Source organism: Aquila chrysaetos, chromosome 3, assembly GCF_900496995.4.
Source record: "Aquila chrysaetos chrysaetos chromosome 3, bAquChr1.4, whole genome shotgun sequence".
NCBI lineage: Eukaryota > Metazoa > Chordata > Aves > Accipitriformes > Accipitridae > Aquila > Aquila chrysaetos.
In genome coordinates, this window is record NC_044006.1 from 72,724,274 (window position 1) to 72,739,721 (window position 15,448).

A 15,448-nucleotide genomic window follows, 5' to 3' on the forward strand; every position below is an offset into this window, starting at 1 on the left:
CACACATCAGATGAGGGACTCTTTTCCCTGAGGCTCCACACTGGACACAAGCCCCTTTAAGTCCAGGTTGCTGCTAAAAGGGGTAGTGTCATCCCTCTCAGCCTCAGGCACATGTTATTTCTCTGTCCTTTTGCCAGCTTTTGTGCTCCTGGACCTTCTGGGTGAGCTGGTTCTGCTTGTTGATCCAGCTGAAAACCAATTGTTTGTACAGTCAAGTCAAACTGCAGGAACACAGCAAGGGAAGGAGGAAGGTGTGACTGTCCTCTTTTGGCAGTGATGTGGCATCAGAATGGTTTAAATCAGTTAAGAAACCACATGCCTTCCACCACAGGTGATCTTTGGTTATCACAACAGATTTAATATTTTTTGAAAAATATCTGTAAAAGGAAAAATAAAATTAGACTAAACTGCTTTTTTTCTGATACTTTATATTGTTTTTTTAAAAAATGGTCAGAAAAGCACAGTCAAAGTTTGTGTTGGAGGTATTTTTCCTCTTATTTTTAAATGAAGAAACCCTAGGTCCTTCCTTGAATGCAAAGCTTTGCAATGTCTGGGAAAACTAGGCAGATGATGACTACCCAAGCTGAGAGCAGAAAACAGACAACTAAAGGGGAACGGATTTCTGGGCTGGCTGTTTCACACAGTTTGGCACAAATCATACAGCTATTATTATAGTTACAGCCTGTGATATATTTTATTCTGATTTGATATTCCTCTTGTTGTTAACAAGTATTAAATTTCAATGACTAATCAAAGTCTGTGAGTTAGGAAATCTTTGATAAGGTTTGAAACAGTTTTCTTCTATATGAAGCCAAAAAAGTACATCCTCTGAGTTACCCTAGACTTGATGGTCTCTATTTCTGTGGTAAAAAGTAATAGAAAGTACCATTAAATAAATAAGAAGTCGTCCAGCTCAGGCCTTTTAAGCATTCTTAACACATTACAAATAAGCAAATCAATCACAAAGCTAATTGCTAAAAACCCCACAGAAAACAAAACCTTTGCAGACCACACTAAACATTGGAATACATCGAAGTGATTATTTACCTATTAAGAATACAACTCTTTATTTATTTAAACATATATATATCTGTTCTGGCCACAATACTGCTGAACATAACCACAGGGGATGGTAAAAAGCTGAGGAAGAAGAGGAGCTTTTCGGTTTCGTGCTGGGCTGTCTCCAAAGAGCTAGGTCCAGTGCCTTTCAGTAAGGCATCTCCCAGCTAAGTCCCTCTGTCTTGCCTTGCCTTCCTATTCATCGGTAACACAGAGAATAAGGCTGCAGGAGAATCCAAAATTTCCCTTGCTCCACACTGCGTTCTTGACAGGCATTTTTCTATACTTTTAGTTGCTACCTCCCATCTTTTCTCAATTTACAATGTAGCGGACACAAGGAACTGTAAGAAGCCCTTTCATGCTGTATGTAAAGAGGCTAGAAATGTGATGTCTTGCTACGAGTTGTTGTCTTGCTATCAATAAATTTGTGAAAGGGAAAAGCAAAGTCCCTGTGTATGGAAAGACAGGGAAGGGAAATCCTCCTGCACCTAATGAGAAGACTAATAAGCGATGAAAAAATTTGCTCAGAAATATTTGTATGGACAAATGAGAGCTTTGAGCACCCTTAAATTTCACGGTGGAATTCAAACACCCATGAAACTGTTGTTTCCCGCTAGCTGCTCTGCAAGGAGGAGACTTTCATCCCCCACAACTTGGAAGTTCTGCACGTAACTGGTGACTGCACATGCCAGGCTTTGCATCAGCTCCAGAGAGATGAGTTACAAATGTAAGTACAGTCACCCAAACAGTCTGGTTCTCCCACTACCCTGCAGCTTGGTTAGCCTCCTGTAAATCAAATGCCATGGGGCCACAAAATCTTACCAGATCCAATTTTATATGGCCAGCATTTTGTCAGGATTTTACAAGTCCACGGGTAAGATAGTGATTATATTGCCTTCTGTTACAGCATTGCCTCTGTTATAGGGGTTACAATAACTGTCTATAACGCCTTCTTGCAAAACAGCAAGAGTTTAATATTAGGGTCTTTTGTGTGACTTTGTTCCTGCCAATCAACATGAACAGGGCTTTGAGTCGGGGAACTAAAGACGCATCTTACCTTCCAGGGCGCTGGTGATGATGCTGACAGCGCTCACTGCCCTCTGCCTCTGAAAGGGTTCGTCCGAGTGGTCCACCGACGGGCGGTGGGGCATTAAAAGCTGCTTCTTGCTTGCCTCATCCGAGGGAGAGGTCTGTTTAAATGAACACATTGGATCAGCGGAATAAAACCAAGGCAGATAGAGGGTAGCATTTTCAAAATTGCCTAAGCACTCTTTTTCCCATCTGAAAAGTCCAAAGCTCACTGATTTCCCAATTAGACACATGCTGATGGGGTACTGCTTTTGAAAATGGCACTTTGAGCAATTTTGGAAACTTTGCCTTGCCCTTTACCTTCGTGTAAACAGGTGAAAGACGCAGGTGAAAATAAAGGGACGCTTCTGATGCTGGAGAAACAGCAGTGCTGCTTTATCACGCTCTTTGCTTGTGAAAGAAGCCCTGCTTAATTACATTAATTATTCCATTATTTCTGAAATGTGTTAACTGTTTAATTATACTGCTAGAAGAGGAAAAGGGGCATGGGTAACGGCTCCATTACAGGCCTCTGGTATCATACCAAGCAAACTGACTCCTCAACACATGTTTTTTCTTGTTCTGAAACACTGCCAAATCTCAGGAACATATTGTCATTCTGGTGATCTTTGGTGTCATGGATTCTGAAGCTCCATAATTAGGGGAGATTCACAGCTTCTTTTTTCTCAGAAAAAATGAAAAATAACCCAAACTCTCTTATTCTCATGTTTCTCAAGGAAAAGCTTAAAAAAAAAACCCCAAAGAAATCAAATACCAGAAAAACAGAACTCCCAAACTGTCTTTATTTAATGTTTCATTTTAAATTAGTTTTATGCTTTTTGAAGGCTTGGGTTTCTGAAGTCAGCCAGAAACGCAGTATAGCTGCAGACAGACACTGTATTAAATTCTTTATATTGTCAGCTCACAGGAGCAAGATGTTAAGACTTTTATTATTATGAGCTCCCACTTCATACAGAGACAAATCCCACTTTCTTTACTCCTCCAGCTCTCCCACAGGTAGAAGGAAAGGTGGTGGCTGAGGTGTAAGGATCTGGGAAAGCCAGGTACAACATCATTCTCTGTCACAGACCTCCTGGGTGAGACACTCAGTCTCCCAAAATAAATGTTTTAACAACCTCTGTCCTGGTCCTCCAAGCGTACAGGCTGTGAGGTCTGAGACACTATGTAGGCAAGAGAGATGCACTGTAGATAGATGGATTCTGACAGTTCTTGCAATATAGCTCAAGGAAACGTGAAAGGAGAAGAAATCCCTATGAAGATGATAACCCCTGGTTTATACAGGTGTCAGAATAGCTGCTTTTGCTTCTCCATAGTCAAATGAGCTACAGGAATTGGATTCGGTCTTCTGGATCTTCCATCACTTGGGTCTGAAATGGCCCTAAGCACCCTGAGCAGCACCCAGGATGCCAACTGAAACGTGCCATGGGCAGCAGCTCCACAGCTCTACATCTGTGCCTGGGACATGCACCCAGAGAGACTCAGGATCCCTCCTCTTCACCATTTCTCTACCGAAACTGCTCTTCAAGAAAGGCAATTCCGTAAGAACGGCTGGAAAAAAGCGCTGAAGCTCTACCAGCTGTCTTTCTGGAGTGTGACTTCTTCAGGGCAGGGGACATCCCCTTGTCAGATGATGGCAAAGGACAAAGCCGCTTGGCCACTAGTTGACAATGAAAATAATAGCCCGGATACTGGTCCCAGGTCACTTCAAAGTACTGCAGTTAAAAATACCAATCACTGCAAGACCAGAGAAGAGTAAGGACTTTGAAAGCAAGCACTTAAAACATTAGCTAAGCCAGGAAAGCAGTAATGCTTCAAAATTGCTTTTTTGTTTTTCTAAAATGTTCTCTTTTGTTAAAACAATTGGCTTGTCCATTGAGTTACTGATGCAGTCATTTCAAAAGGAGAGGTATAATCAGAACCTATTCAAAGAGACTCCTACTTGTGCACAACATAACAAGATAATATTCTATCCTTGGCTTAGGAGCTGGGGAAACCAGGAACTGTATTTCAGATGCATTAGTTCGCTTGATTCCCTTCACCTCAAAAACATCCAATAAAAAAATAAGAAACAACAAATGTTTTATTAATGAAGAAAGCATCTACAAAACTGCATAATCATTCACACCAGTTTGGAGTACATAACAAATACATGGGATTGAAAAGAAATAACTAGACAAGGAGATAAAAAACATGAGGGAGACGAATTTCTGAAGTAGAATAAACTAAAAATGTAAAAGCAAAGAAAAAGGAAAAAAAAGCTAAATGAAAACCCAGCTCTTCCAAGTTCCTCGTCTGTAGAATGAACCATAAGACAACCTCAAATTTCAAATTCCTCTGGATCATCTAACTCTTTTTAGACTGTACCATCTCCCCATCCCATGCAACCCAAAGCTTAGAGCATACCAGTAACACATCTTTAGACGACCTCATCCCCAGAAATACCAGTTTTCTGACTGTCAAGGAAGGTACTATATTCCTATTCATGCATGCCGAAGTGCTTTTGCAGAAGTTATGGGTTGGTGGCCTTTTTCTGAAAGCCACCTTTTACTCACAGGTGCAAAGAGAATTCACCGCAGAGGTAAAAAGTCAAAGGAAAAACATTCAGAGATTCATTCTTCCTGTTTTTTGATTCAGCTAAACCAGGGTAAATGAAAAGTCCAAATTAAACAGGTTTGCCATATCCTTCATAAAAAAAAAAAAAATAGCAGGGAACTGACTTTTTCCCTAGGTTTGATGTGATATTCCCAACCCAACAAGTTTTTTAAGTCACCCTATTTTTCTTTCCAGCCCAGCATCCTCAATCCTGCCACCTCTATCACGAGAAGCAGTCCCCAAGACTTCAGGAGTCCTGCTGGAGTCAAGGGGACTGCTTGCCGTGTGCCGTCCTCTGTGTGCAAAGGGGTATTTCCGAAGGAGACACGTGCATGGCTCCTTCCTTCCTTCATCTCTGGAGAGGCAAGGTGGTTGCAATTTGCTGCTGGCCGGCGTTCAGAGCAAATGCTCCTGCGCACGATAGCCACCCGCTTGCCCAGCTACGGAGGGCAGAGCCCGAAGCCCGCTGGTCCCTGCCAGCCGCTCGGCAGCGGGCACACAGCGGAGGTTCATCCCCAGAGCCAGGACACAGCGTCTGGCAGGCAGTGCCGGGCTGTAAGGAATACTCCTGTGCTCTTGCAGGACGATGGGGTCTCTTTCCCAGTAGAGCAGTAAATCTATCAGATAGTCAGCTTGCCATTTACTATGAAGTATTTTTCCAAGAAAGAAAGTTTCCATCCAGGTGAATTGCTTAAAATTATTTAAGTTACTTGGGGAAGTTTATGAGCTTTTGTTCTTTGTAAAGAATAGATATGTGTGTGTGTGGGGGATTATTATTTTAGAACAGAGATAGCTAATAGTCACGCAAGGAACTGGCAGGTTTTGCGCTCTGAGATAGAGAGCAGTTCCAGGAACTGGACAAACAAGGCAGCATAAAGGGTATTATCGTTACAGAGAGAATATACACAGGCACAGTTGTTCATCATACTTATATTTCTATAGAAATTCAGCAAAAATCACAACAGTCCCTACAGTTATGCATGGAGTCTCCTTAGGATCCAGATGAGAAATCACAATGGAGTTAAACACAGGCACCTCCAGCAGGAGGAGATTGTTTGTGTTGCTCCCTGATTGACTGGAAATGTTTCTCAGTTGGATTAGCTAAATTCTATAGGGACAAATATACTATTCAGTAATTTACATGTAAATGAGGATGCATAACACTACAGAATTATTTTCGTCTGAGTGCCTACAGTTCAGAGTTGTGTCAGAACTGTTATGTGAAGACGGGCTTATACATGGCAGCATTTTAAAGACCACATTTGGGAACTGGGACAGGTTTAATTTTCCTTGTACAGTTAAAATCTTTTCAAGCATAAAAAGAGGTGGACAGGCCACACCATGAACAATAGACCCAGTAAGGCACTAGCACAAATTTTTAATGAGATTGAAGGTGACCATAATAGTGCACAGCATTAAAAAGAAGCCATATAATTTTGTGGATGCTTGATTATTTAAAGAGATGCACTGTAAACTGGAGCAGCTTGCAATATTTGTGTCAAATCTGAATCATTTACGCTTAGAATGTGCTAAAGCAAAGTTTGAAATGAGCAGAAAGTAGAGACATGGTGACAACTCCCTGTGCGACAGCGGCAGAGGACTAGCTAGCTTTCGTCTGTATAACTTATTGGCAGCGATTTTTGGATGACTTATTTTGTTGACCTTTTTTCTGAACATGGAAACTGCTAACACTTTCCCTTTTCACCAGTCCTGTGGCAAAACAAGGAGGGAAAAAAAGAAATTTTACCTTGGGGCAGTCTTAGGGTCAACAAGAAAACCTCAAACCAATGTGGTCAGCAAAACAGTTTCACGCTTAGCGGCAACAAAAGCCAAGGCCTTTTTTTTTTAATATATAAAAAAGACAACAAAAAGTTTATCTAAAGATAAGCTTCTAAATCCTTAGTTTGGCACCTCGATAAGCAGCCTGGCCTTTCTTAAGGGCTCACTCCCCACTAGTTTTCACTCCCGTCAAGCTAGCAATACTCGGCATTTCTAGTTTCCTAAAAGAAAAACCCATATGTGTGACCAAGAGGAAATTCAGGAAAGGTTGTATGTGCAAGAGGGACACCCCGGGTAGCTCCAACCTTGGCCTTGTTGCCCATCCCAAAGCCATGTCACTGGTGGCCCTGCTTTGCTCCTGGACTGATGAGGAGCTCTGGCGAGCCAGTGCCCCAGGGAGAGCAAAGCAGTGGGGACCACCAGCTAACAGCCAGCTGCCCATTTGCAGCCAACCACCTCCTCAGTCCTGCATCCATTTCTCTGCCACTTCTAATCTCCAAAATAATTGGAAAGTCAGGCTAAACCAAAAACCTTGTGATTTCCCCGCAGAGTTAAAGAAAGGGCTCCAGCTGGCTTCAGGAGGCAAGAGGGGATGCTGTCATGTGTATTTCTTAAGCCTCAAGAAATTCTTGACAACCACAGGTGACATCTTATTCATCCTCATCAGATCCCATGGATAAACTGAGCTCCAGATAACTGCTCGTTAACTTAATCCAATTCTGTTCAAACAGATCAATACCTTGTGAAGGAAGATGTTATTCTAACCTCTTAACTGAGAAACACCAAGACACAACAGAGCAATACGTAGCTACAAATAAATACTACAGGAATGCGCAGAAACTTTAGGTTGTAGCATGTCCTGAAGTTACTTACATAATGCATAGACTTTCTCTAAAAAAGGCGAAAGCCCAAACTCCCAGCCCAGCAATCAGCAGGAGCATAAAAACATATCATTTTTCAAACCTCTCAGTCTCAGGTCAAGCCAAAAAAATTAGGAATTTAAGCATAGTCACCAGGTCCTGCTCATGTCTTATTTACACTGGGGTAAGTTTGATGAAATCAGCAGCTACACCACTTAAATAAAGCTGGTAGGAGAGCAGGACCAGCCCTGATTCAGTCCTCTGCAGGATACACCGGAGATTTCCAGGAGGGTGACTAGGACTTAGCATGGATTTCTTGGGACAAGGCTCCCTGCACCCCTCGGACTTGAACGCCTGTTGCTCTTCACGTCCAGGTGAAGACTGCCTGACCCAGAGCCACATTCGTGGAGGGTGTTTACAGATCATACTTTCATATTGCACTACATATGACCTCAGCAGGCTTTCTAGCTTGAACACCGCAGTGTAACCCTCTGTGCTGCCCCGGGCAGCTCCCCAACAACATTGCCACCACTCCTTGTGGGTGCTTCTATGTGGCACGGGAACATCAGTGGGTGTAGCATAGTGTGCGGAGATGCATGGGTTCCCTGCAGAGGATAGGATGTCCCTCCTCTTGCTCAGGCTGTGCACTGGAGCCCCTGGTGACTTGGCATGACCGCTTTGATGCAGAAGACTGCACGGACCATGCCATCCATGGCCAGCAAGCCTGCTGACCAGTCAGACTACCCCAGCTGACCAGACTGATGGGCCTAAGCACCATCTACTGAGATTATTGGAAATCTCTCCTGTTTCACTGGCTGTCTTTAGGGATTAGGGGGAGGAGATGGAAAGTGCAAGCACACTTGGTTTCTCACGGAAACACACTCACATCCATCTGTGCCAAGCAGCCAGGGCCATCTGAAGAGCATTTGAAACCGGCTTTTTTAGCTTACATGCTCTTCTAGAGCCAAGTGTCAGGAGACCACTCAACCGAGTCACCAGCCTGAAGAGTGGGATAATCTGCTGCAGCCACCTCTTTCATGGGTGAAGGCACAAGCTGCACAGATGCCTTCACGTCAGCTCAGCTGCCACTCGCAGCCATTCCCGTGGGCAAAGGGCCCGTGGCTGGGACAGGGGGTAGCTGCAATGATGCAAAGGCATGAAAGTTGTTTATTGTTGTCCCAACTACTTTGCCTGGGGTAAAATCTTCAGGCTGAACGTTGCTAAAACTGATCAGGCTAAAATTCTCAAAAGTGGCTAGTGACTTTTTGTGCTTTCCCTGAGAAATCGTAGGAGGGTCCAGTTTGAAATCATCTGCTGAAACTATGGTCTGCTTAAGGGCTGCAGGCTGGAAACTCAAAACCAGAGACGGTCAGACCTTGTTTGATGTTTACTCTGCCTTTTAAATCAGAAGTGCTCCTCCAAGCTTTCCCCAAACCAGAATTCAGTGGTCTCCCCCATCAGTAGCAATCAGACAGGTCTGTGTCACGCTCATCTGATACTACTGAGCATCACAGAGGGACCTAAACAAACGTGTCTTCAAAACCTAACGCTGTAAAATGTGTTTTGCCAGCTCCATCAAGTCAGTTGTTGCGTTTATATGAGCGGAGCCACGCTTACACCTCAGGAAGCTGCAAGTCAGGGCTTAGCGCACATTACAGTGATGCCTTTTCATGGACTGGTCCTTCGTTTCTTGTTCAGGGAAGATACAACAGATTGCACAAGTGAGTCCTTTTTCTCCATGGGCTTACACTTGTACAAAATAAGTAACAGCGACAGGGTCATTGGGGTTAATGAGGTAACTTCAACTTCACCCTGCAACATCTTTCTTTTGCTTCCCCCAAACATATCAAGAGACTATAAAAAGAAGCCCGAACTGCTAACAAAGAACAAACTCAACTTCAAATTTTAACAAGAAAAAGGCAAAAATAATCAAACACAAAGTCCGGAAGCGTGTTGATTTATCTCCGAGCACACTGAGGTGTTGGATTTGCTATTTCCTTCTGCCTGCACTCCACAGCTGAGGCTGCACGTTTATGCCCAGCGCTTACGGTTCCTGTAGCGAATACATCTGTACAGCAATGGGCTTCTTGCCAATTAGCTTTTAACTCCAGCTCATATTTTCTGGATAGATTAGATACCAAACCTGTTTTGCAGAAGACACAACATCCTTCACATTGCATCACTGAATGAGCATCTGTTACTACAGTGCCTGGATGTTATTTCCTAGATGACCAGGGAACTGCCAAGTGAGCTCACCCACCCGGGCCATTCAATTTTCAACATCCATTTTTTTTAAAAGGCAGGAAGCTGGCAAACAAAAAGAAATGCCAGCAGAGCTCAAAGCCTCCCTGTCACCTCAGGGCCCAATCCTGTAAAATATCAATATTTCCTGTGAAGGGTTGAGTGCTCTCATGCTTTGTTAAGCTTTTTTCTGACAGCTGGAAGAGCCTCAGCAGCCCGCAGAGCTGCTTTCTTACAGAGAAAAGGGGGACATCCCCTGCTCATCTACTGAGGCCTTTCTACTCTAGTTCAGATTTTTTCTTTTAAACAGATGCACACACTTTCTTGCAGAGTTCCTTTAACGCACAGCTTTTTTTGCACCAAGTTAAGTCCCATAAAACTCCACTATCTACAAATAGTGTTTCAGTTGCTCAGCTGCCTCGAGACTGCTCTCAGGGCTGGTCTTCTTTGTCTGCAGAGAGTAAAAATGGGAGTACTAAAGTCCTAAATGAACGAAGGTGTGAACATCTGAAAAAAAACAGCAACAGCCTCAAAACTGTCAACAAAACAGATAATTCCCACACCAACCAGCTTCCCACACGCAGCATGGCCCCTCCTCTCATGTACAGTGTGAGAGCCTATTTGCAGGACTACAGGGAATGCCTGGTTAGGTGAGGAAAAAAATTCAATCCAAAGCTTGAAAGGGAAGAAGCTGTCTGGCTCTGAAGAAAAAAAGCTACTTCTCAATTTACTGATAATCTGACACCACGGCTGGATTCCATCTCACTCGCCTTTCTCTTCAGGAAATACCTTGCCTAGTACATGTTAGAATCACATTTGCTTATTTCCACACCAACGTAACCCATTTTTGGCACCTTGTTACTCTGAGTGGGCTTCATCTCACCTGACTTAAGATATGTGCAATATTGAGTTATCCACCTAGGGCTCCCCCTCTAGTTAAAGTGAACAGAAAGAGGCACTTTCAGGGAGAGACATTATTCTGACCCATTTTTGATCTCTAAGATTAAATAAAACCTGCCCACACTGATTGTAAGGACTAGACCTCCATTGCTTGAAAGACTGTTGAGAGTGATGTGCTCCAACGTAGATTATCTACATTAAAAGAGATAAATTCCCATCATATCAAACTGGCAACCTGTCCAAATTGCCCTGCCTGTGTAGCAGCTATTTCCAAAACACCATCTCACGGTTTTCCAAGTGAATTTGTGCTTGGGTCCTAATGGTATCAGTCTTAATAGTTTTATTTACAGCCTTATCAAATATTTTGCAGCAGTGGTGCTTTGCAACAAAGATCCTGGCAATCTGCAAAAGGCTTGAAGTCTGTTGATCACCTGCTCATCTTTCCTGGGTGTTATTTGAACTGGATGCTAAACCCTTCTGGGAACTACCTTTGGACTGTAAGAACAGCCCTCCACAAATAGCTATGCGGAAGACCAGAGTTTAGATGCAAACAGACAGCAACCAGTGGGAGAAAACAGAGTCTCAAGATGGTAAGACTCACACTGAATCATTTTAAACACCTCATTATCTAGCCACCGGCCAATGTCAGATATTCAAATGTCAAAAGAAACCAACTTAAAAGGTGTCCCTACAAGAAAACAGAAATCATATCAAACCCAAGATTCAGGTATTTGCCTCCAGCCAGCTTTGAGGAGTAAGTCTCACCAGAAGTTATGAACCTCTCTTACGTGGCACTAGACACACGTTGCTGTGTGAGTTAGCCCGTTGTCTTCCCACCCTGCCTAGGATGGAGGGTCCGTGTTTCTCACTGTAGACTGTGTATCGCGTAAATAAATTACAGCAAACTCCAACAACATTTAGAAGGTAACAAGAGCGTGAATCACATACAAAAGTTATAAAGTACTCACCAGGTCGCCTGTCCCAGGTTTTTCCATAATAACTGGGGGGGAGCAGTAACCCTGCAGGAGAAGTAGGGTCTGGGTTGAGTGCCCCGGTGCCTCCTCCTATCAGGGAAACCACACCATTGCAATCCACTGAGCTGTTCCTTTTGCCCGTCTGGGTGTAGTTGGGAGTAGTAGGGTGAGAACTATGGCTCACTTGACTTTGCACGCTCGGACGCCTCCCAGATCTTGGAATTAAGAGAGAGCCCCGGTGGCTTTCATTTTCCCCAGCGGTGCTGATCTCATCATCGGCAAAATCTGTTTCGGAGCCAGTGTCTCTGCCACGGAGTCGGAAACTGAATATGCTTCCGTGGCTGGTTCTGCGCTTCACCAAGTTTGCACTGGGACCATAACTAATGCCAAGGAGAGTCTAGAAACCCCCAGAAAGGAAAAAGGGGAAAGAGAAACAACATTTTGCAACATGTTTTCAGGAGCGAGGAAGGTCTGGGGAGAGCAGTAAGTTCCATTTTATATCAAGCGCTTTAGAGAAAGACTTAATTACACGTATTCAACCTTCATAAAGTTAAGAGGTTGAATAGTCATTCCTAGCTATTCGGTATTTGTCTAACACTTGACAGTTAAAGAGGTACTGATATAGGAAGGGTCAAGGTGGCATTCACCTCGCAGCGTGATACTTCCTTTGCTTCTACTCCCCCCCATCTGATAAGTGCCAAAGGACCTGGGAAGGCAGCACAAGGAGTGGAAGACAGGAGCAGGGAAGGGGATCCAGCTCCAGTTTACTGCATTATCACACATCTTCATAACAGCTAGGGAAGGAACGTTGCAGTGGGAGAAGAAGAGATAAAGAAATAGGGCAGGAAATGAACTGCAGGGAAAATGAGAAGAAGAGGGAAGAAGAAGAAGCAGAATACGACGGAAGAAGGTGATAAAGGAAAAAAACAAAACAAGAGCAAGAAGAGGGATATGGTTTATTAGTTTGTAAAATCATTATCCCAATGCACATGGTTGCTTTAAGGGGCAGGTAACCTCCGCAGACAGCAGTCTCCCTCACACTCAAATATCAGCCTTGACGATCCACTCTGACATCAGCTAGTGAGAGTGCAACTCTGACAGAGCATCAGTAAGACGTAGCCAAGGACTAAACACACCTAAACCCTGGCAGAGTAAAAAGGATGTTCAGAAAATGCATAAGAAATTCAAGTCTATCCCTTTCCCTTGTATCTGAAGAGGAAATTATTGGAGTAAGAGCATTTAGGCAGAACATTCTTTTGATTTTATGGTCTGTACAGAATTTTCAGCTTCTTCAGAACTTTCTCATGAGCCAAGTATATACGAAGAGAGGTCAGATCTCCACAGCATCCACAAACCAGACAAACAAAATGAAGCCTGATTTCATTTCGCACTGTAGCTTACACCACTGAGTTACGTAATGATGCTATTTTGTGACACTGGTACAAGGAAGAGGACAAAAACCAGGCCCCTTCTAACTAAAACCAGCCCGTTTGGATTGCTACCAAATTTTAACTGGTCAAAAATCCATGCCTGGGTTTCCATGGCACAGTCATTGAGACTGATTTCTGATGGCAACATACTTCCAGCTGCTCAGATTGCATCTGAACGATGACTCAGCCTTACTCCCTCCAACCATGCCAGACACAGCCTTGCAGAGAAGATTTACTATAAGCTTTGAAATGTGTCTCCCATGTTTCTCATGCATATGACATCCAGGGGCGAAAAGTGAAAACAAGAAATATTAATCTAAGAAACAAACTGGCAATGCACAGCTCCAATCCATGGTCATTCTGGTATGTGGTGTCTTGAAACCCATCCAGAATGAAGCTAAAGAGCAATTCTAGCTTTAACAAAGGTGTAATTTGTAACGCAACCCACTTGACCAATGAGACTACAACAAAAACTACAAGGTTAAAAAATACATGTCATTTACAGAAATCCAGCTCTGTGTAAATTTTGTGAGCTGGGGAGTCATTAATTGGTCACATTTACTTACATCACTTACATGTTTTTTATGAGCTTTTTATGGCTGCCAAATATCCCTAAATTCACTGACAACAAAATGTAAAAAGACTTAGCCCATTACATGGCTATTCAGAAAAACAAAATAAACTGATTTAAACTTTGCCCTCAGTTAAGCAAAGACAAATTATCTGAAGCTATTTATGATCATTTGATACATACAGCGTGTGCAGATTCATATTCATGCATGTCAGTAACATTTACATAAAACCCTATTTAACAACAGTCTCACTATTTTTTTCCCTGCAGTAGAAAGTAGAAACAAGTGCCACAAAGTTTTGACTTGAAGGCAACTAGCAAAGGAATATAAAAAAATTAATAATGTCTTTGTATAGCATTTAAGAAGCCCTCAGAGACAAGTTTCCTCGCTTTCTCCTCCTCCCTTTGCTTTTTGAGCTTTGCAGGTTTTTTTCTAAGAATTTTTTATCTCTAGTAGGGATAGGATAGATATAATCAGATGAGTGAAATTAAAGTCAGGAAATAAAACAGACTGTGGGTAATCTTGAAGTGAAAAAAAGGCAAAAAAAATTGAAACAAAATAGATTCGTAAGAATGTTTAATGGGCATTTTTAATTAATTTTGAAAATTAAGTGGTAACAAATTTCCTTCCACTGTTCTAACATAGACTGTCTGCAGGTCAGTTATGACATTAAGTATCATCTGATTCTTCTTTAGAGCTGAAAGTTTCAGCTTAAATTGCCTACTCAGAGCCTGGCCTATCCAGCAAAGTGCAGTGTGGAATAAGTGACGTTTCAGACCACGGCTTACCATTCTCCTCTGACCATCGTCGTAGTCACATTTGGGATTCCTTTGGTCTTCCCCATACTCTTCTGCTCCCAGAGATTTCTTTTTCTTTCGCTTATTTCTTCTTTCCTTGGCATTTTTGGATGACAAAGGTGACATTTCCAATGAACTAAGAGACATTGAATCGATTCCTTTAGCAGCTAGTGCCTAAAACAGAAGATGGTAGAAGGTGTAAAATTTATTATTTGAGTTAAGGATCTCAGTGAGAACTAATAATTACTCTGCTCAGCAATTATTTTTCATTTTAAGTTTAAAGGTTGTTTAGGAGATAAAAATTTCAGGTGGCCATTAATCAGAAAACTATCTCACGTGGCTGGAACTGGTCTTAACGTGTTTCTAACCTCTATATTTAGCCATAGGAAAAGAAACAACAAGCGAGACACGTTCCTAGTACAAATGCACACTTGCAGGTCTGCCACCCAGACCCTGTGATGGAGCATTAGGAATGCCTGCATAAAATAATGTGATTTATATAGAGCTCACATGCAAGATCCTTTGACATTTCAAGAGAGGAACAGCCTGTGTGCATACACCTGCAGGTGTACACTGTGCACGCATCTCCGGAGTAACGCTTCTGGTGCCAGTCAATAAAAATCTCAAGCTGGGGAACCATAGAATAAGCCCCCCCTGGACTTCAGCCCCTTGAACTGGGAGGGCTGGACAGGAGGGCAGCCAAGCTGGCTGCCAGGATTTTTCCTCCCCTATCACAGAGGGATGCGAGGAACAGCAGGCAATTCAGCTGGCACGTTTTTGTAAACACTTATCCCAAGCAGCAGAGCAGGCAGCTATAATCGGCGACGCAAAAAAGAAAACCGCGGGCTTAACTGAAGATAAGGTGGAATTTGCTTTGCCGTGTGCTTCAGTGCTGGGCTGGCTATCTGGTGGGATCGCTGCAGGAGCTGACCGATAACAGACCAACTGCTAGAAAACCCGCAGAAGCCGAAAGCGAAAGCCTGAGCCCACAAAGCCACGGCCTTGGAAGCAAATGAGCAGCCGGGAGGAAGAATCGATAGGTGCGAGGAGGAAGCCGCGGCCCGCGCCAGCGCACCGGGTCCCCATCCCTGGGGCGGGCGGGAGGAGCGGGGGGGCTCTGAACACGAAGCACGAGGTCAGGTTTGGAGGTGCCGG

General features: G+C 43.3%; 1 protein-coding gene across 1 annotated transcript in view; it reads right to left on the reverse strand.

Moving 5' to 3' along the window:
* The window catches only part of SCN5A (sodium voltage-gated channel alpha subunit 5), a 216,474-nt gene that overhangs the window by 102,427 nt on the left and 98,599 nt on the right, over positions 1–15,448 (reverse strand). Inside the window, 4 exon segments of the mRNA XM_030009604.2 lie at positions 2,117–2,249; positions 11,489–11,527; positions 11,529–11,891; positions 14,285–14,467. Coding sequence (XP_029865464.1) covers positions 2,117–2,249; positions 11,489–11,527; positions 11,529–11,891; positions 14,285–14,467 — 718 coding nt within the window.